Genomic DNA, 19,772 nt, shown 5'->3' with positions numbered 1-19,772 from the left:
TCGGCCAGCGCTAGATGCTGCTTCGTCGGGGGCCGTGATGACTGGCGTCCGGTTTGCGGGGAGGCTCTCTTGTGAGGGTCAGCTGTATACACATGTACATACCTTTTTGGCACACGCACAGCAACACAGTATAATGGACATGAACTCGATTGTGAGACCTTTTGCTTGTCCGTGTTTACAAGCGTCATGGCGTGCTATTAAGCCTCATCACCTCATCACCTCATCCATTTCAGTCTACGTTCCTTCAAGGTAGGAGAAGTGACTAGGTTTCCGAGTCTGCTTACGAGCGAACAACAATCTTGAGTTGCCGCGTGCTACCTCTAGGTCATACATCTCAATCTCCTTTTCCTTTCCCCTTTGGTGGCCCTTGGTACATCGGTCTGACCTTGGAAGTCCGCATGCGTGTGCTGTACTGTTCCGCCGCCGTTTCATCGGCGCTTGTATCCGACTTTATGTAGCTGGGCTCTTCCTCCTCCTGCTCTTCTCGCACAGTCTGGCCGAGGACGCATTCACGCTCCACGTACGGGTCTGCCGTGGTCCAGCTGTGGTGGCTGTTGGCAGATGTGCTCGCAGCTTGACGCCTCAGATTGCCCAGCTCCACCATGTCGTTGCTGCCGCCGGAACCGCCGCTGCGATGCAAATGTCCTCGCCGCGTACTCTCCGTCACGCTGCGTTGGCTGGGTGATCGTGACACGAGTTCCCGGACATCACGCACAACGTCAAGCGCTGCTCGACCAGCGCTGACATTGGCGTCAACGAGCTTGTTCTTTCGTCGAATCTCAGTCCAGCGCGTCATGGGGCCCAGCTCGAGGATGTTCACACGGCGCGTCTTGGCTACCGGATTGCCAATGACGATCGGACGCCACGGCTCGTCTTCGGCCACGGCATCGTCGGTTCTGGGTGTGCCTTCCAGCATCGAGGCCCGGCGGTGTAACGATTTGCGACGGACTTCAGTCCAGCGGTCCATCTCAAAAGACTTGCAGGCTGGAATGATTTGAACCTCCTTGAAACGGATGAGTCCAATGAGAAGGAGTACTGTCAAGACGAACAGTATACCTGACACCACACCTGTCGCGGCTCGCTGCCCGAGGTTTCGCAGAGAGAGGCCGCCAAGAGTTGAGGCTCCTGCTGCAAAGACAAAGGCAAAGGTGTGGCACAGGGCAAGGCCAGCACTAACTCTGGGGAATGAGGAATAGTTTGTCCTCTTCTTGGACGTGGCCGACTCCTCTCGCGGATGTCCAATCATTCCTGGCTGCAGGTCAGATGTGTCAAAAGTTTCCATGATGAACCCATTGCACTCAGAAATGGCCAAGCAGGAGAGAAATCCTATGAGGGCGGCGACGATGGCGGGAACGCTCGGGTGCATCGGGGGCCCCTCCGAGACCATGGTGTAGATGAGGCCAGCCAAAGGCAGACCAATTGCGAAAATGGTACGGCGGAGGAGATGAGATGTCCAGAGGAACTTGTTGTCAAGGGTCATCCTGCTGGTATTCTGCTCACGGTGCCGCGCGCGCGAGAAAAGGTTGGCTTTCTGGAACGGAATCCCCACCAGCGCGCCCAAGGCGATGGCAGCAACCATGAGACCGACGAATGGCGACCGCATCCTGTAGAATCTCGAGGACAGTGATCCCAGAAACAATATGATGAGCACGACTTGAGCATAGATCCAACCGACGTAGACAGCCATGATGGCGAAACCGGGCTGGCAGAGCATCTCGAGCGAAAGGAGTACGCCATGCCAGACCTCCTGTCCCCACCACTTGGGCCCTGTCTTCATCCTGTGCATCATGACCTCCCCTCGTGCAAGACGCCGGGAGATGGCCGTTTCGGTCCGGACTTCTGCAACAGATCGTCGGAATGCGGATCTTCTGACTTCGGGACACACCGTGTTCAGCAAGAGGGTAATGACAATGAGTATGATACTCAGGTAGAAGCCCCATGCAGGCCGAAGACTGTCGATAATCGCAGCACCTAAAAGGAAGCCGATACTGAGGGAACCAATCCAACACCATGTCCAGAGTCCGAGCCAGGCACCGAGTCCTCCTCCGTGTCTCCTGACATCGTGCTCGTCTACAACCTCCTGATGAGGGTTGCCACTCATCAGAGAAGCGCCGAAGAGGTCTGTCAACATGGAGTCAAAGTTCATGCTCGAGAACCCAAGCGAGATTCCCATCAGACTGCGGGGGATCAGCAACACCAATCTCTAGGCGGATATGTTCTGAAATCTCTGGGCATAGACCGCTAGTGCCTGTGGAAAGAGGAGTCCCAGGGACATGATGAGGCCGCCCAAAATATATGGCTTTCTGCCGTGGAGCAGGGGAAGTGGCCAGCAGAAGAATGTAGGCAAGGCCATCCCCAGAAAACATCCAACATTGCCGTAGACGGTTGCGTGCGTGGTGTCGAGAATGTAGTACTGGATGGAAGGGACGATACCGGCGTAGATGCCCAGAACCACTCCGGTCAGTGCCGTGCTTGTACACGCGACTATGGCCACAAACTGCTTGCGGGCGGGTGACCAGTCCCGTGCGATGGGTTGTCGTCGATGTGACTTGGGCAGGTTGAAAGCCCGGACGCCAGGCAAACTGACATGAGATTTGTTCCGAAGGCTAATGCCTCGACCGTGGCGTATTCCGCGGCCTGCAGCATCATCGTCCGGAAGATCTCCGTCGTTGCTCCCCTCTCCTGCCCGTCGGTTCGCCAACCTGGTGCGGATCGAGCCATCTCCCTTGCGCGGCGTACCGTACTGGGCAATGAAATCTATGACATCTGGCCCGTCGGATGACTCTTCGGGTGTGTTGATTCCTGGGCATGCATGGAAAGGCTCGGGTGCGGGTTGTTGACGACGAGTTGCTCGTGGCATGCTTGATGAACGCACAGGGATTCGACGAACCTCGTTTTCGGGCAATACCAAACAAGCCTCATCTGTGCAGGGTACACAGTTCCCGCAATCTGTTTGCGTTGTCGGGGCCAGCATCGGTTTTGGCATTGACGGCTGTGAGTTTTGGTGGCCAACCAGCTCACGTAGGCAGGGATGAGCCGGCATCGGCAGTGTGGCAGCTCGACCGTACTTGCGCTTTGTCAAGTCATCAAGATCTTCCAGGTCAATAGTCTCCAGATGTGTATGTGTGTCGTCGTTTGGGAGGGTCCTGGCCCCACGGGTCTCGGGGTTCGAGAGCAACGGTGACTTCACCGAGTCTTGCTGCGTGGCCTCCTGATGATCAACAATCTGGCAAGCTACCGCAAGAGCTTCATCCAGTAGACGCTCCATCTCATTGACGGCGTGCTTGAAGGCGCCGGGTTCGATTTTCGATGGAGGTAACGTGGATTCACGTGTCAAACTGCGGGGGGACATAGATCTTCGAGCAGACGAGATGGGAAGCGGCTCAGTGCTCTCGTTGCTGTCTCTTCCGCGCGGCATACTTTCGGCTCGTCCAGGACGCTCAGTCAACGCTGCACTGTATCCATCACGGTTGCGCAGTAAATCTCGGAGCCATTTCGCTGTGCGTCTGTAATCGAGAGCTGCACCCTTGGTGGCCGTGGATTTGGTGGCAGGAGATGCATGCACTTGTTCATTGTGTTCATCGTTATGGAGCGAATCGTCTGACCCGATAGCGAAGTATTTTTCCTGGCTTGATACATCTGCGTCATCGTGCAATGGCTGTACCTTGGACACGTGTTGGTGGTCTAGGCAGGGTACGCTTACTCCAGAGACTTCGAGTTGGTGATATGCTGTTGCTTCGGTGCGTCCGTCTGGAGGGGTAACAGACACCTTTCGTGAGACGTTTTCCGGAACAAGAGCAGTTTGCACGTCTGGGCTGTCTTCACCGCTAGAAGTCTCCATAGAGGTCTGGGCGTCAGAAACGTGCTCTTCCTCCCTCGAGGCGTCAAAGGGAGCAACTTTTGACACAGCTGGGTGGCTTTGCTGCCCCTGGTTGATATTCTCGTGATGGTAGAAGGGCTTGAGGTCAGCAGCTGGTCGAACCTTTGTGGCACGGCTGTGCTCAGCGTGCTTTGGAATTTCTATGGGTATGGTTGTAGGGCAAAGGTCGTCCCCAGTCAGTGTGCGCTGTACCTGAACCAACAAGATCTCAGGATCTGAAGATGTAGACGATACAATTCCCGAGTCTGTGGGTGGGAGCGATGTCTGTTGAGCGAGCTGTCCTGACGTGCCGGCGTCGCAAAAGTCTGCGCCCTTCAGAAGCCCGGGATGCTGCACCTTTCTGTGGGATTGTGTAGTGTGGAGTGCTGGGTCGATGCATGGCCGCTCCTGTTGATCGTATGGGTGTCTGGGAGGCCCGATAGGAATCCGGTCAGGAGACGGTGATTCTGTAGCGCGGAGCGAGCGCGCACTTTCGTCTGCTACCGTAGGTTTCGCTTCGGACGTGACTGGCGAATGCGCACGCAGGAACGGAACCGTATCGGTAGAGGGCTCTCGACTCAGAATAGGGGGAACAGGAAGATCTCGGTCTACGTCCATGGCCCGGCCGGGCTGGGTCTTGAGCAGCGCATGTCGATGGCCGGCGGCAGATTTTGAAGTTGAGGATAGGGTCGAGGCCATGCCTTTTCCTGGGGCCAGAACAACTGTCTCCTCAAATGATGGGCGGGTACTCGGGGTGGGCGTGTTGTCGAAGTCGCCTGCCACTATTTCTGTTCCAGAAACTTCTGGCCGAGCCGCAGCAGCTCTGTTGAAATTGAGATATTGTGCAAACATTTGACGTTTGGTGCCGACCGGGTTTGGAAGAGTTTCGACGGTGGGGACAGAGGGGGCGTCTGGAATGCCTGCGCTCAGGAGAGGCGTATCGTCAGAAACGACCGTCTTGACGGAAGGCGTCGAAGAGCTGGATTCTGACTTGTTGGCAGTGATGGTGAGCTCCTCGGCAGAGCTGTAGCTGCGGGACTTGAACCGTCGATGGACAGAGAGGAGGGGGTCTGTCAGGTGCTGGATCTCGATGGAAGGCGTCAGAGATCGGTGCCTCGAGGCCTGCGACATGGGAGCTAGCAGAAGCCACCCATGAGAGAGGACTCGGGCTTGTTCGTTTCGAACTAAAGATGCTGGTACTATGTTGGTGTGGAGGGATGGAGAGGGGGAGGATTATACAGAAGCAGATACAGAAGCAGATACAGAAGCTGGGCCAGACTTTTGTTGAGAGAAGCGAGGCTGAACCCGAGGTAAGAGTCCATGAGCTACCCACCTACCTACCTGCCTGCCTTGCCTCACCTTGGGACATACATAGGTACCTAGGTGGGTACAGAAGGAGAGCAGACAAAGCGCAGGACGGAAGCAGGTGCAGTCTGGGGGCCCTACGCAGCTTCCATCTGTCAGACGCGTGCCACGAGTGATGTTTCCATCGGTGCCCAGAGTACAGAAAGCAGCAGCACCAGGCAATCCCTGAGGTTGCAAGCCATGGAGATGCAAGGTTGCCAACAGAGGCCGTCAAAAAAAAAAAAAAAAAAAAAAAAAAAAAAAAGAGACGGCAAGCTTCTGGATGCAAGGGCGCAGGGTAGAAGGCGCATGGCGGCGGGACTGTGGCATCGAGCCCGACACACGACGATGGATGATCCTCTATTTCTTGAGGCAGTCTTGGTTACATGCTCTTGACTTTTGATCAATTGCGAATCGTATTTGTGTAGCATGGTGGTTTGAGGCACACGGCGTTAGTTGATGGCAAAAGTAGGTCGATGCACTGGCTCCAGGGCGAACCACTACCGAACGACAGTGAGAGCAGGTATCCGCCCTTTGCGGTGACATATCGACTTGCCCTTTCCCTCTGGCCAGCACATGGCGCGCGAGAGGGACTGGAAAGGAACTGGAAAGGGACTGAAGAGGGACTGAGTTGAGCATATACGTTTTTCCGCCGAGCACTTCGTGTCCACGAGTCTGCTTGTACGTGTGTAGGGATACCAATCTGGCAACTGGACACAGACATGTGGGGAAAACCTGGGGTGGTACTGACTGATTACTAGCCCCCCCCCCTCCACATGCCTCGGCTCAAACTGGCTACAACTCACCACCCTCCGGCACAGTGTCGTCGAGGGACCCTTCGCCGACCTCTTGTCATCGCACCGCGCGGATCAGCCAGCCAATCTCACTCGCCGCTTCTCCTCAAGACCTCTCGTTCCATCTGTACATTTCGGCATCTCGACCATCTTGGCAGGAAAACAATCCCCCCGTATCATTCAGCCGGCTCGATACCCCTTGCCCGCCGCCGCCACCGCTGCCGCAAGAGAAACACAGCAGCCCAGCAGCCCAGCAGCCCAGCAGCCCAGCAGCCCAGCAGCCCAGCAGCCCAGCACCATGGCGCTCCAAGACTACAAGTTTACGCACTTTCTCGTGTCGTCGCCGACGCCGTTCGTCGCGCACGTCGAGATCATCCGGCCCAAGAAGCTCAACGCCTTCTCGGAGGAGGTCTGGCTCGAGTTCGGCCGGCTCTTCGACCGCCTGAGCCACGACCCCGAGGTCCGCGCCGTCGTCCTCTCGGGGGCCGGCGACCGCGCCTTCACGGCCGGCCTCGACGTGCAGTCGGCCGGCGAGGGCCTCACGGTCAGCGCCACCAAGGGCGCCGACGCCGCGCGCAACGCCGCCGTCCTGCGCCGCCACATTGCCGAGTTCCAGGCGTGCATCACGTCGATGGAGAAGTGCGAGAAGCGTGCGTCATGGTCCCCCCCTCCAGTGGTCCCCCCTTCTAGTGGTCCCCCCTTCTAGTGGTCCCCTTCCTCCCGTGGTCCCCTTCCTCTAGTGTCCCTGCTGCCGAACGCTGCTGACTTTGATTCTGTCTCGGCCAGCCGTCATCTGCGTCCTGCACGGCATCTCGCTGGGCCTCGCCATTGACATTGCCTGCTGCGCCGACGTGCGTCTGGCGGCGCGCGGCACGCGGCTCGCCGTCAAGGAGGTCGACATTGGCCTCGCCGCCGACATTGGCAGCCTCGCGCGGTTGCCGCGCATCGTCGGCAGCATGTCGTGGGTCAAGGACGTGTGCCTGTCGGCGCGGGACTTCTCGGCCGACGAGGCGCTGGCCGTCGGCTTTGTGAGCCGCGTGCTCGAGACCAAGGCGGCGGCCGTCGAGGCCGGCCTCGAGATGGCGGCGCGCCTCGCGACCAAGAGCCCCGTCGCCGTGCAGGGGACCAAGGAGCTCCTGAACTATGCCAAGGACAACACGATCGCGGACAGTGAGTGGCGTCACCCTTTGTTCTTTCTATTTGTGCCATCGTCCCGCTGCGGCGACTTGCCCTGGGGCTATCTGAACTCTGTGCTAACGGGTTGGGGCAGGCCTGCGGTACACGGGGGTCTGGAACGCGGCGGCGCTGCAGTCTGGCGACTTTGCGGCGGCGCTGCAGTCGGGGCTGACGAAGAAGCAGCCGCGGTTCGAGAAGCTCTAGGCGACTCGGTGTGTGTAATGCAATGCCCTTATGGAATGCCCTCATGGGATGCCCTCATGGAATGCCCTTATGGAATGCCCTCATGGGATGCCCTCATGGAATGCCCTCATGGGATGCCCTCATGGAATGCCCTTTTGCGATGCCCATCATGACGTGACCTCTCAGTGCCACAGATATCCATGTGTCATACCACTCTCCTTTTCCCATCCGTCGTCCGTCGTAGGTACCACGCCCGTCCACAGCTCGTGTGATCGGTAGGCGGTTGGGCTTTTCCGGCTTGTTTGTGTAGGGTTCATTCAGGTGGTCGTCGTCGGAACCAGGGGTAGTTGCCGGCCAGGTAGTCAGGGTCGCTTCACTCCGAGCCCGAGTCCTCGACGATCTGCTGCGTCTCCTTGAGGCGCTGGCGGGTTTCATGTCAGCGACGGCGGATACGGGCAAGACAGCACAGGGGAAAGAGCCAGGGGGGACGCACGTCGTCGAGGCGCCTCTTGAGTTCGCCGACCATGTTCTCCTTGACGACGACGCGCTGGTCGTCGAGGTCCTCAATGATGAAGTCGTGGTTGGACGAGTCAATGTTGACAATGATTGATTTGATGGAGGGATCGCACTCGACGAGGACGCCTGTGCTGTTAGCGGTCTGTCTGTCTGGCTGGCTGGCTGGCTGGCTGGCTGGCTGGCTGGCTGGCTGGCTGGCTGGCTGGCTAGATTGCTCGCTGGATGGCTGGCGGGATGGCTCGCTGGATGGCTCGCTGGCGAGGCAGGGGATCGTGGGCATCGTACCTCGGATGGCGCGTGGCATGGTGATGGCTGCACTCGAGACGGGCTGCAGGCGACGATGGAGGTTGTCGCGCTCAATGGCCGGTGGTGGATGGATGCTGTGCAGATGCTGTGCCGATGCTGGTACTTTCTGTGAGGTGCTTGTGGTTGCAGTTGCAGAGGCAGAGGCAAAAGGGCTAGACCTGGGTACCTAGGTAGGTAGGTACGTGGTAGGTAGCGAGTACGTACCGCGTAGGTACGTACTAGTGGAGCACACACTGCCGAGACGCTCGGCTTGGTGGGGAACCGGTGGGGCCGTGTGCGTGCCGTGCGACGCAACCTTGGCTCCGGCCTATCCGTCTGTTCTCTTCTGCTCGTCATGAGCAGACGATGCATCGTCTCGAGCAGACGTCTCGAGCAGACAATGGAACCGGGTCGGAGCACTGGCCTCGCAGGGCAGCCTTGGACTTGTGTTCCCGCTGTTGTAGGCAGGTGACCAAACATCTTCATGCACGCATCAAGCGAGCTGTGTGCTGTGCGGCCATGTGCTGTCTCGTACTCTATGGAATTACTACTGAAGCGAAGGTACCTTGCCCAAGACGGTCATCGATAAGAGAAATGCGTTCCCCACCCCCCTCTCTCTCTCTCCCCCTCCACCAAAACACCAGCTCGGCCAACAACGCGATACCCATCTTCATGACGTTACCGCTGAACTCGCGGCGCTAGTGAAAAAGCGCACATGCTCGCTTGGCCGTCGAGAACGAATAACGCATCACGCCCAGCCAGCCCCGAACCCCGACCGCTCGCTTCTGGCCTTTCCCACTCACTACTGCTCTAAAGCCCCGAGAGTGAGAGAGGGGGTTGCGTCTACCAAGACGTCGTCAGCAGGACGCTTGCGCCCTCGCTTGTTCTCGTTTGCCCATGTTTCCCTTCGTCCTGCCCCCGTCCGTCCCGCCCGTCGTCCTGCCCCCGCACGCACTGCCCGCCGGGCACCCGCGCTTGTTGCTCTTCAAAACTGGCCGACGCTGCCCTGCGCTGCCTGCGATCCCCATCTCGCCCACTCCTCCTCATCTTCCTCGGACGTCTCTTCACCCGTCGGCCAGGCCCGCCGCGTGCTTCACTGCCTCCTCAAAACACAAGCACAGACAAGGTACGCAGCACAGCCCGCTAGCAGCCCCGTCACTGGGCGCCGCCGTTCGGTAGCATCATCACTCGAGCCTGATTCGCCACGTTGTCGCCATCCTTCCACCCCCCGGCAGTCCACGCGGGGGACCACACGACCCCCTTTCGCCGAGCCCGGACGAGCTGAGCCACGCGTGGATGACGTGAAGGACAAACCGGGACAAACAGAACGAGTTCGCCCGCTCTGCACTGCCTAACCTAACCATCTTATCATACACTTTGGGCAGTGTTCCGCCGCCTTCCGAACAAAAAAACTTCTTTTTTTCCATCATTCCAAATCAAAGAAAAAGGCCTCGTTTGCTTTCCGACCTTTGCTAGGCAAGCCCCAAGTTATATCTTGTCACCAACACTCCATCCCAGGGACGCACATCCCAGAGACGCACATCCCAGAGACGCCACCACAACAACACCACACCACGCACGGGCGATCATCCCCAACGACCACCACAATGTCCCAACCCTCACAATCCTCCACCCTCCCCACAACCTCGGCCTCGGCCTCCCCAACCCCCACGGCGACCGGCGACCCAGACTCCTTCTTCAACTTCTCCGCCCCCGTCTCGTGGATCTTCATCCCCATCCTGCTCCTCGCCCTCGTCGCCGCCTCCCTCGCCTGCTTCACCCTCCGCCGTCGCCGCCGCCGCCGCCGCCACGGCACCCTTGGCAACGACCCCGAGACCAACAACCCCGCCGCCGCCGCCCTCGCCCGCGCCCGCGCCCGCGGCCGCCGCACCCGCCCCTGGGGCCCCACCCGCAGCAGCGAAGGCCTCAACGAGCTCGGCGAGGCCCCGCCCGCCTACGAGCCCAAGGCCCGGCCCGGCCAGTCCCTCACCCGCTCGACGACCGACGACGACCATCACGACGACGACGGCGGCGACGACGACTGTGGTCGCGGCGCCGTCGAGCTGCGCCACCTCGAGCGTGCTGGCGGTGCGTCCTCGCCGACGCAGCCCCGTCCCGTGGCCTCGCTGCACGCCGCTGGCGCTACGACTACGGCTGCTGCCACACCGACGACGACGACGACGACGACGACGACAGACCCCAACCTGCCGCCGCCCGACTATGATGCCGTGCAGGCTTCTGGTGGCGCCGCGGGCCCTCCGCCTCTGATTACGACGCCACTGCCTGCTGTGACGAGGCACTGAAGGAACCGTCTGTTTTTTCTCTGTTTTTTTTTTCTTTTCTTCTCTCTCCATCTGGGAAAGGGTGACGACATGATCTGAAGTCCTGCCTACCATGTGTAGTCTGGATACGGGCGTTCACGGATAGCGATGGCTTTTGATACCAGGTGTTCGACAGACAAAGGGGGGGTGTGGGTTTCATTTGTACGATGCTCATAACGGCAGTCACGGAGCGGAAGGCCACCGAGATGTAGATAGGACACGACGTATACCACACAATACCCACTCGATGGCAATCCAATGCGCAACAGGGGACGGCGAACCGCAAAAGACAGCCACATGCTTCTTATTGCACTCATCCTCCATATCTCTACACGTCTTTTTTCGTCTCCCCCGGTCACGATCCCTCAACCTCTTGTGCAATCCTTCCACTGTTGCAGCCATCAACGTCGGGGTTTCCCTTGCCTGGCAACCACTTGACTGCACGCATGGGCTTGAACCAACGCCGGCGCCATGTCCCCTTCAAGTCAAAACCAAAGGGGACAGCCACGAAAAAGAAAAACACAAAAAAAAACAGAAGACTATGCTAGAACACCCTCGGCTGGCAAGGAACGTGAGTGGGGTGGCACGTGGCCAAGCTCGCCCTACTTTCTCCCATCGCACCACCCGTCTATAAAAATGATCCATGATCGCGTGAGCACCCCAAAATCCTGGGCCTCAATCGGCCAGAGAGGCAAGAGAGAAGAAGAGTACAGCCCCACGGCACGACAAATGGCAAGAGGAAGCATTACAATGCATTAAAAACCCCGGACCATCCCGTCCGCTTCACCTACGTATCACGCACCCTTCGTGTCCTCCAGCGTTTGCGCAAGCTTGACTGCGAGCTCTGGCGTCTTGACTTGCACCATCCACGTCTCCAGACCATCTCCCGTCTCATTCGATGTCATCAGCTTCACGTACTTGGTCTGCCCCTTGTAGGTCTCGCTCGGCAGCAGGCTGCGGTTGAAGACGACGTGCCCCCGCGGTTCGGCACGCAGAAGCATGCGCACGGCGCCCGTCGTCTTGTGCTTGAGGAGGCGGAACGGGCCCACCCCCTTGGTCGACCAGGGGCTCTTGTTCTTGGCGGCGCCCTCGTCATCGCTTTCCGCCTGCCCGGGAGGCACGAACTTCATAATCTTGGCCCTGATCTCGTACACGACAGTCTCGTCCTCCTCGCCGGGGCCGCCCTCCGTCAGGGTGATTTGCTCGTGTGGCTTCTCAGAATCGTCGCCCTCGGCGCCAGGCGCTCCCTGGCTTGCTTCGGGGCCGGTTGCTGATGTCTTTTCTCGGTCAGCGGTCGGCTCGGGGGTTCCGGAGGCTGGCGTCGTGGCTAGGCTCGACGCGCCGCCAAAATTGAAGGGTGAATTGGTACCTGTAGTAGACGCACCCGCGCCGGGGGGCTGCAGGTTACCAAACACGGAGCCGCCGGGCTGGGTGGGCTTGGGCGCAAACATGTTGTCGGCCTGGTTCGGGGGCTGAGGGGATGCTGAAGTGAAGTTGAGCGACGGCGTGGACGCGCCGTTGCCGCCAAAGTTGAACATGCCCGCGTTGGTGGTCGCGGATGCGGGCTGTGCGGGCTGCGAGGCGCCGAATTGGAAGGGCGAGTTGGCCGATGCGACGGCAGGCGATGTGCCGCCGGCGCCAAACTGGAAGGGCGAAGCGTTCCCGGACGTGGGGGCTGCCGGGGCTGAGGATCCTGCGCCAAAGTTGAACATGCCACCGGATGGGGCAGGCGACGGCGCCGCCGCCGCTGCCGCCCCGTTGCTGCCGAAGCTGAACGGGTTGTTGAAAGATGCCGCGCCGCTGTCGCCACCGCTGCCGAATGTGAAGGAAGAGTTTGCGGACGCTTGTCCTTGAGGCTGGGACGCGGCCCCGAACAGGTTGCCCGCAGGAGCGCTCGACGCGCCGCCAAAGCTGAACGGCGTCGTCGACGACGGCTCGGCGGAGGCGCCACCAAAGGCCTTCTTGGCCGGCGGCTCACCCGACTTGTCGTCCTGCTTCATCGGGCTGCCGCCGAACATGGGAGTGCTGGAGGCGGCAGGTGGTGAGAGGGTCTTGGAGGCGGCGCCGAAGAGGTTGTTCGTCTGGGAGGGCGCGGCGTCACCCGCGCTAGCAGCACCGAAGGTGAAGGGTTTGGCGGTGCCGGCGCCGGCGCCAAAGCTGGGAGGAGGCGTGGGTGTCGTGGGCTTGCTGAAGAGGCTGGAGGCGCCGTTGCTTCCGGCATCGCTGCCCGTCGACGGTTTCGCACCGAAGAGGCTCGAGGCGTTGGCATTCGTTTGCGACGACGATCCGAAGAGGCTCGACGCGTTCGCAGTCGGCTGAGACGACGAACCGAAGAGCGTCGAGGGCGCCGAACCGGCGGCGGACCCGAAAAGGTTGGACTTGGGCGGCTCGGCCGCAGGTGTCGCGTTGGAACCGGCAGGCTTGCTGGATCCTCCAAACAGAGTGGACGACTCCAAGACCGAGTCCTTTGGCTTGTCCTGCGTGCCAAACAGGCTGGACGCCGGGGGCGTGGAGGCCTTGGTCTCGTCGGCCTTGGGGGCACCAAAGGTGAAGGTAGGTGTCGCAGTCTTGGTGGCTGACTCGACGCTGGGCTTTGGCTGGAACAGGGACGAAGCGCTGGCAGGTTCGGCTGGCTTGGGAGCGAACCCGCCAAAGATTGGCTTGGGTGCAGGCTGGGCGTCGTTCTCCTTGTCGGACTCGCCCGACTTGTCTGGTTCCGCTGACGCAGACTTGGCCGGGGCCGGCTGATCCTTGGCCGGGGCGTCCTGCTGCTTTGGCGCTCCAAACAGGCTGGAGGCGGGAGACGGGGTCGACTTGGCCGCGCCGAAGAGCGAGCTTCCGTTGGTGGTCGAGCTACCAAAGATGTGGCCCGCGGCGCCAGCCGGGGCAGCAGCACCAGCCGGGGCAGCGGCACCAAACTTGATCGGCGTGTCGGGCGTCCAGGTGGCATTGACTGGTGCAGCAGGAGCTTCCTTGACCGGGCTGGCAGCCCTGGCCTCGGTTGCGGCGCTGGAGGGCTCGATGCTCTTGCTTGTCTCGACAGAGCCCGCGCGCACAGGTTCCCCGGTCTGGTCCTTGGTGACGCGATCGAACAGGCTTCGCCCCGGCGTGGATTCCCTAGACGCGGCGGCCGAGGGCGCGCTCGGGAAGAGAGACTTTTGCGGCGCAAAGAGGCTGCTCGCCGGTTGCGACGACGGCGTGTCGGCCCCGCCGCTGGCGACGACGCTGGGCTCGTCGCTCTGGCGACCGGTATCCTGCGTGTCGGCCTCGTCCTCTTCCGAGTCTGACTCGCTTTCAGCGTCAGCATCCACTCCACTATTCTTCGCGCTCGTGTCGGAGAGGTATCCAAAGATGTTCCCCGGGCCTTCGGATTGTTTCAGATTCTCAAAGACGGAACGAGCCGCAGCAACGTCGGCGGGCTTGGAGACGGGAGCAAAGGGGTTCGGCATTGGTGCCGAAGCGGGTGCGGATGACTGCGTCGTACCTTGAGGGGGTGTCGAGCTCGTCGATGGCTTGTTGTTGAAAGCGCTCTCGAACATGGATCTCGTGGCGGAGGGCGTTGACGACTTCTGCTGCTTGGAAGGCTGGCTTTCCTCGGCCTCGTTGCTGACAGAAGCCTTCCTCTTGTTGTTGCTCGGGGCAGGCGTGGCCGAGGGAGCCTCATTCTTGTCGAAGGCGCGCTTCTTGTTCGCCGAGAGCGGTGCCGCGGACGAAGATGCGTCGGCCGACCTCAAGTCATCGTCGGCCTTGCGCTTCGAGGCGCCCGACTTGGCGCCATTCTGCTTGACCGGCGTGGAAGCGCCTTCCTCTTCGTCGGGCAGGCCGTGCGCAGCCCGCCATTTTCGGAGAACGTCACCCGAGGGCTTGACGTTTTTGAATTCGTAGAGACCATACCGCAGCATGATCAGGCTCCTGCTCTTCTCAAACTCCTTGGCAAAGTTCATAATGTTCAGCTTCCAGTCCTTCTTCGCAAACACCTCATTTGCCGAATGCTTCAGACGGCGCAGATCGAGAATGCAGAAGAGCTGACGGCGCTGCAGGTCGTCATACTCGCGAGGAACGTATTCCTGGAGAAACTGATCGGCGTAGACGGTGCCCTTCGAGTCGAGATGCGAGGGCACCTTCTTGGCGAGAGCCTCGCCCGAGAGCTCAGGCGGAGGGGAGGGGATGCGCATGGTGAAGAGCTCTGCCGACGCGGACTTGGCCATCATGCCGCGCGGTGTCGCCTGCGCTGTCACGTCCCGGTAGACCTTTTGAGAGACGGGGGTACCGCCAGGCGCGAAGACCTTGGTCCTCGTGTCGGCTGGCAGCTTGGGAGCAAAGGGCGTCGTGGAGGAGTTGTTGCTGATGGAGGAGGATCGGAAAATGTTGCGCGAGGCCGAGACGGATGAAGAGTGGCTGTCGAAGGTGCCCGTCGACGGCTCATCGCGGTGGAGGGTCTTGCGCGACGGCGCAGTCTGGGGGGTGGACAGGCGCTTGTTGGGATTGAGAGGTGACGCCTGGTAGACGCGGTTCGTGGCAAACTTGAGGCCCGGGCGGCTACGCGGCGTAGCGTTGTGATCCATGATGAAGGATGGGACCTGCCTGCTGGAGGTGTGAGGAGGAGAGAAGGGGATGGAGGGAGGCAGAGAAGGGTGACAAAGGAGGCGTGCGTTGACGGGCGAGTTGTGTGGGATCGTCGAGTACGAAGGAAGGACCGAGATCGGGATCGGAATCAAGATCGGAATCAAGATCGGGTCGCGTCAAGAGTGGCGCTCCGCCTTGGGTACACACGCGGACGGAAGAAAAGGGTGATGCGCGGTCGTCGTGATGGAAAGGGTAGGGAAGTAGGTAGTAGGAAGGAACAAGAAGAGTCGACACGGTGCAGGAAACGCGTGTATCACCGAGAAAGGGTGGTGGAGAGAAGAGTAAACATCCAAAACTCGGCAGCGATACGTGTGTTCAGAAGGCCATCGATGGAAAGAAGGGGGAGAGGAACGGAACCCTTTGACGAGGCTTCGAAGAAGACCGGGTGTCGTCGCGAGATGGGCTTTCGTTGAAGAGGTCCCTTAGGGGCGTGGAATCGGGGACGGCGACGTGGGCTCAGGTTTTGGAGGAAGGTGGTTTTTTTGGCGCCAGTGGTCCAGGCTGACTGTGAATCGAGCGTGCTTGGTTGGACCTCCCTTGGGCCTTGGACTGGGTGAAAGGGAAAAAAAAAAGCAGGGGGGGGCGGGCAACTGCTTGTGGGTCTGGGAAGCTCCTGCTTCCTACTTTATTACATGGCACTGGGCATCCGTTCTTGCCTGCCATCATCCAACCAAAGCTCTTGCCCAGTCTACTGCCGCCTGAGGCAGCATCGCTTGATTTCGGCAGGGCCCGATTCGGCAGGGCCCATACAGCGGTCAATCATTAATCCGTCAAGTTCTGTGAAACAGGCGGCAACGGTCTGGGCTCCATGACAGCGGTCGCCAGCTGCCGCAAGCGTCGTGATGCAGGCAAGGTGCCTGAGTCCTCCGACATGCTTTGGGACCTGCATCGCATCACGCCCACGCGGCGCCTCTGCACCGAGGTCTCCCTACATAGAATGGGTGAGGCAGAGAATGAGCCACATGTCGTCACGCCCATGTCGCCCGCCAGCGCCAGGCGACGTACACGACCAAGGCATCACCAGGTGATCAACACTTATCTTGTCATTCCAGCTTCAGACTATACGTCGCACATGCTTTCGTGCGTCTGCAACGGCACCGGCCCGCCATCCCCACGGCCTCTTCAGGGAACAACAAGACCACGGTAGTGTACATGGGAAGGGTATCCCGCCGAGAGCACGGCGATCCCAAGCGCAACTCCAGGTCCCCCGGCACGCGGCGCGCGCGTGCCCCACTCTCTCTCTCTCTCTCTCTCTCTCTCTGTCTCTCTCTGTCTCTCTCTCCTCGCTTCGCCTGCCGTCTCGACATGTTCCTCTCCCGCCTGGTCGCCGCCCCGGCCGGACAACATATGATCAAGCATTTACAGCTTGGACTTGGTCTGGGCCTTCTTGAGGATGGGCTCCATCTTGGTGGCCTTCATGACGTCGCCCTTGATCTTGAGCTTGCCGGACATGAAGAGCTTCTGGGCATTGGCCTTGCCGGCGACGAGCGAGGCAAAGTCGGTGTCGGACAGGGACAGCGTGACGGTGGGCTTGGAAGGCAGGCCCTTTTGCACGGTGCCCGTCTCCTTGAGGTCAATGTGCCAGCTGTCCGTCTCGCCGGCCGAGTTCTTGAGGGTGAAGGCGAAGACGGCGTTGCCCTGCTTGATGGCGTCCTTGCGGTCGGCCTCGCTGCTGAGGGCCGAGTTGATGGCGTCAAAGGCGGCCGAGGAGGGGAACTTGGCTGCGAAGGGGGGGGCGAATGCGCGTTAGCGGCGGTTGATCTGGCGGAGGACGAATGCGGTTGCCCTTGGGCCATGGTGGAGGGAACAAGCTTTCAAGAACCCGGACGAACCGGACTCTGGAGAGGGGGGGGGGGGGGGAGGCTGGTGTGCTTACCGTTGGCGAGAGACATGTCTGCGGTGGTTGGAACTGGTAGATTGGTCTGTGGGTTTTGCTAAGAATCGGTGGGGAGTCAAGCAGAGCAGAGTAAAAAAGGAAGCAAGCAGAGTCTGGGGAAATGCGGAGGACAGATGTTATAATGAGGGTTGATACGGCAGCCAGAGTCGAATGCAACAACAGGTGGTGACGATTCCTGTCGCATGTGAACCTCGGTCCCCCGTCAGCACGGGCTCGCGGCTCCCCATTGGACACGGCCGTGAGCACGAGCGAGCGGAAGGAGCACAAGGAAGCAAAGAAGTGGCAGTGCACGGACCACTGGCCACCATTTTGCGGGATCCCCGCATCCGCCGCGTCAAGTCACGTGCTTCATACGGTCACGTGTTGATCTCCTAGACATGTGAAGGCCGAGCCAGAGTGGATGCGTCCGAGCTGTCTGTGCCTCTGTCGATGCATCCATCAGCTAGCTTTCCCGAGTCAGCAATCTCACACACGGGTCGGACTACACCAAGTCGGCATTGACTACCGAGAAATGTCCAGTGTCTTGATCCAGCTCAGCGAGGTCCGGCTTTGCATAGAGACGTTTCGCAGCAAAACCGGGTCAATACCATCTCGGACCATGACCGATGCCAGATGACAAGAAAGGCGTCACCTCCAAAATACACGGGACAGGCCCGTTGGAGTACAACGGCCACAGACCCCCCAAGGAACCCCAAGTTGGAGTCTTACAAGGCGCAACCCCACCGGTGCACCCTCCCTGCCGACGTCGGCCAGCGTCGGAACCCCCTCCACCACACAGTCACTACTCCAACTCGTCACTGTCGCTCTCACCACCTGATATATCACGCCTCACGTACCCTTCCTCCACGCCATACACTAGTTCCATTTCCCATAGTATACCAAAGAAAAACATCATGAGAACGGCCCTCCGAACGTTGACAGCATTGACAAGATCGTATCAAAATCCGGCCCAAAACTTGCTCAGCACGCCGCGACTAGGCAGCCTCCTCAGCACCAGGCTTAGCAGCACCACCAATACATCAAAAATGGCCTCGTCGATCCTCAAGAAGCCCGTCAAGCTGGCGTGCGTGCAAATCGCCGCGGGCGCTGACAAGCAGGCGAACCTCGACCTCGCCGCCTCGCGCGTGCGGGCCGCCGCCGCCGATGGCGCCAAGATCATCGTGCTTCCCGAGTGCTTCAACTCGCTCTACGGCTGCGACTTTTTCCCGCGCTATGCCGAGGCGCTGCTGCCGTCGCCGCCGCCGAAGGAGCAGTCGCCCTCGTTTCATGCGCTCGCCGCCATGGCCGCCGAGACAAAGACCTACCTCGTCGGCGGTTCGATCCCAGAGCTCGTCGAGGAACAGGGGCCCGACGGCGTCGTCAAGCGGTACTACAACACGAGTCTGACGTTTGGCCCCGACGGCGGGCTGCTGGCGACGCATCGCAAGACGCACCTCTTCGACATTGACATTCCCGGCAAGATCACGTTCCGCGAGTCGGACGTGCTGAGTCCCGGCAACAAGGTGACAATTGTCGACCTGCCCGAGTACGGCAAGGTGGCCGTGGCCATCTGCTACGACGTGCGGTTCCCCGAGATGGCGACCGTCGCGGCGCGCCGGGGGTGCTTCGCCCTCGTGTACCCGGGTGCCTTTAACCTGACGACGGGGCCGATGCACTGGAAGCTGCTGGCGCAGGGCCGGGCGCTCGACAACCAGATCTACGTCGCCATGTGCAGCCCCGCGCGGGACCCGGACGGGCCATACCAGGCGTGGGGTCACAGCATGATCGTCGACCCGCTGGCCCAGGTCGTGGCCGAGACGGACGAGAAGGAGTCGACGGTCGTGTGGGAGCTTGACGGCGCCAAGATTGAGGAGGTGCGGAAGAACATTCCCTTGACGACACAGAGGCGGTTCGATGTGTACCCCGACGTGAGCAAGGGCGACGTCAAGTACGAAGAGCCAGGGCAGCCGGGATCGTAAGCTGGGAGAAAGCGTATCGCGCGGCTCCCGTCGTGAATTCATCACATCGTTTCCACATCATCGCTTCCTGCAGTCCGTCACAGTGGTTGAATATGCACCCGACAGTCATGACGGTGGCGGCGGCATCCGGTGACTCTGCTCCGGATCCGGCTTCTCTCGGATGGGCCCGGGCCCCGCTTCTTCGGTTGTGGTTTTGCTTCGCCTTGCCATCCCCTCGTCTTTGTTTCGTCCTGCCTTTGCCTTGTTTCCTTGCGCCTGGTGATGTACATGTATCCCGACCCAAAGCACTGCTCGCAGTAGACCAATGTTGCTGAACAGCCTGCCTTCTCGCTCATGCTGTCAAGCAGAACCGCGTCGGCCCAAGTCTCGGCAGACGGCAAAACGGGTCCAGCAAAGGGCGCACAGTTGCTTACTGATCGGGCGTCCTGTTCTTCATCAGCCGATTGCCGTGCCGTGATTGCTAAGCAAAGAGAGAGAGAGAGAGAGAGAGAGACAGAGAGATAGAGCAGCAGAAAAATCCCCATCTCTTCGACGCCTTTTCTCTGACCCCACCTGCCGCTTGCTGCTCACCCCACGTTCGGAGCTCTGTCTCTCTGCGGGAACCTACCTGACTGGCTTTGCCTTACCCTGAAAGTAACTCAAGGCTACCAAGTCATTATTGAGCCACTGGGCCCACGGCCGGAAGCAGAAATCTTCAATCCCATCTCCGCAACCCAGACAAACAACGCTCCCCATCAACCTTTTGCCTGGCAACTTTCCCCCACGAGACCATCGTCGTGCAACCAGTGCAGAGACCTGCTCGTGTCATTGATC

The 19,772-nt window shown here is 60.1% G+C and overlaps 7 protein-coding genes across 7 annotated transcripts; 3 read left to right on the top strand and 4 right to left on the bottom strand.

Annotated features, from left to right (window-relative positions):
* Nucleotides 1-334: 334 nt before the first annotated feature.
* Nucleotides 335-6,147, bottom strand: D7B24_001538 (uncharacterized protein; the record flags this gene model as incomplete). Its single annotated transcript, XM_028635764.1, has 5 exons — nucleotides 335-2,121; nucleotides 2,365-2,802; nucleotides 3,022-5,043; nucleotides 6,010-6,051; nucleotides 6,111-6,147. The coding sequence occupies 5 exons, from the start codon at nucleotides 6,145-6,147 to the stop codon at nucleotides 335-337; spliced, it is 4,326 nt and encodes a 1,441-aa protein (XP_028491847.1).
* A 148-nt stretch (nucleotides 6,148-6,295) lies between these two features.
* On the top strand, nucleotides 6,296-7,377 carry D7B24_001537 (uncharacterized protein; the record flags this gene model as incomplete). The annotated part of the gene is made up of 3 exons (XM_028635763.1): nucleotides 6,296-6,647; nucleotides 6,784-7,167; nucleotides 7,268-7,377. The coding sequence occupies 3 exons, from the start codon at nucleotides 6,296-6,298 to the stop codon at nucleotides 7,375-7,377; spliced, it is 846 nt and encodes a 281-aa protein (XP_028491846.1).
* A 352-nt stretch (nucleotides 7,378-7,729) lies between these two features.
* On the bottom strand, nucleotides 7,730-8,176 carry TFB5 (TFIIH complex subunit tfb5; the record flags this gene model as incomplete). The annotated part of the gene is made up of 3 exons (XM_028635762.1): nucleotides 7,730-7,777; nucleotides 7,850-7,998; nucleotides 8,158-8,176. 3 exons carry the CDS (start codon nucleotides 8,174-8,176, stop codon nucleotides 7,730-7,732), a joined length of 216 nt encoding a protein of 71 aa, XP_028491845.1.
* A 1,588-nt stretch (nucleotides 8,177-9,764) lies between these two features.
* D7B24_001535 (uncharacterized protein) lies at nucleotides 9,765-10,460 on the top strand (the record flags this gene model as incomplete). Its single annotated transcript, XM_028635761.1, has 1 exon — nucleotides 9,765-10,460. One exon carries the CDS (start codon nucleotides 9,765-9,767, stop codon nucleotides 10,458-10,460), a length of 696 nt encoding a protein of 231 aa, XP_028491844.1.
* An 812-nt stretch (nucleotides 10,461-11,272) lies between these two features.
* On the bottom strand, nucleotides 11,273-15,043 carry D7B24_001534 (uncharacterized protein; the record flags this gene model as incomplete). Its single annotated transcript, XM_028635760.1, has 1 exon — nucleotides 11,273-15,043. One exon carries the CDS (start codon nucleotides 15,041-15,043, stop codon nucleotides 11,273-11,275), a length of 3,771 nt encoding a protein of 1,256 aa, XP_028491843.1.
* Nucleotides 15,044-16,463: 1,420 nt separating this feature from the next.
* Nucleotides 16,464-16,996, bottom strand: D7B24_001533 (uncharacterized protein; the record flags this gene model as incomplete). Its single annotated transcript, XM_028635759.1, has 2 exons — nucleotides 16,464-16,825; nucleotides 16,981-16,996. 2 exons carry the CDS (start codon nucleotides 16,994-16,996, stop codon nucleotides 16,464-16,466), a joined length of 378 nt encoding a protein of 125 aa, XP_028491842.1.
* Nucleotides 16,997-18,026: 1,030 nt separating this feature from the next.
* Nucleotides 18,027-18,959, top strand: NIT2_1 (Carbon-nitrogen hydrolase; the record flags this gene model as incomplete). The annotated part of the gene is made up of 1 exon (XM_028635758.1): nucleotides 18,027-18,959. The coding sequence occupies one exon, from the start codon at nucleotides 18,027-18,029 to the stop codon at nucleotides 18,957-18,959; it is 933 nt and encodes a 310-aa protein (XP_028491841.1).
* Nucleotides 18,960-19,772: the final 813 nt, after the last annotated feature.

This window comes from Verticillium nonalfalfae (assembly GCF_003724135.2).
Source record: "Verticillium nonalfalfae strain VnAa140/NRRL 66861 chromosome Unknown scaffold_130, whole genome shotgun sequence".
In the NCBI taxonomy this organism is placed as follows: domain Eukaryota; kingdom Fungi; phylum Ascomycota; class Sordariomycetes; order Glomerellales; family Plectosphaerellaceae; genus Verticillium; species Verticillium nonalfalfae.
The sequence above is the reverse complement of the archived record's forward strand: the minus strand, read 5'-3'. Positions and strand labels throughout refer to the sequence as shown.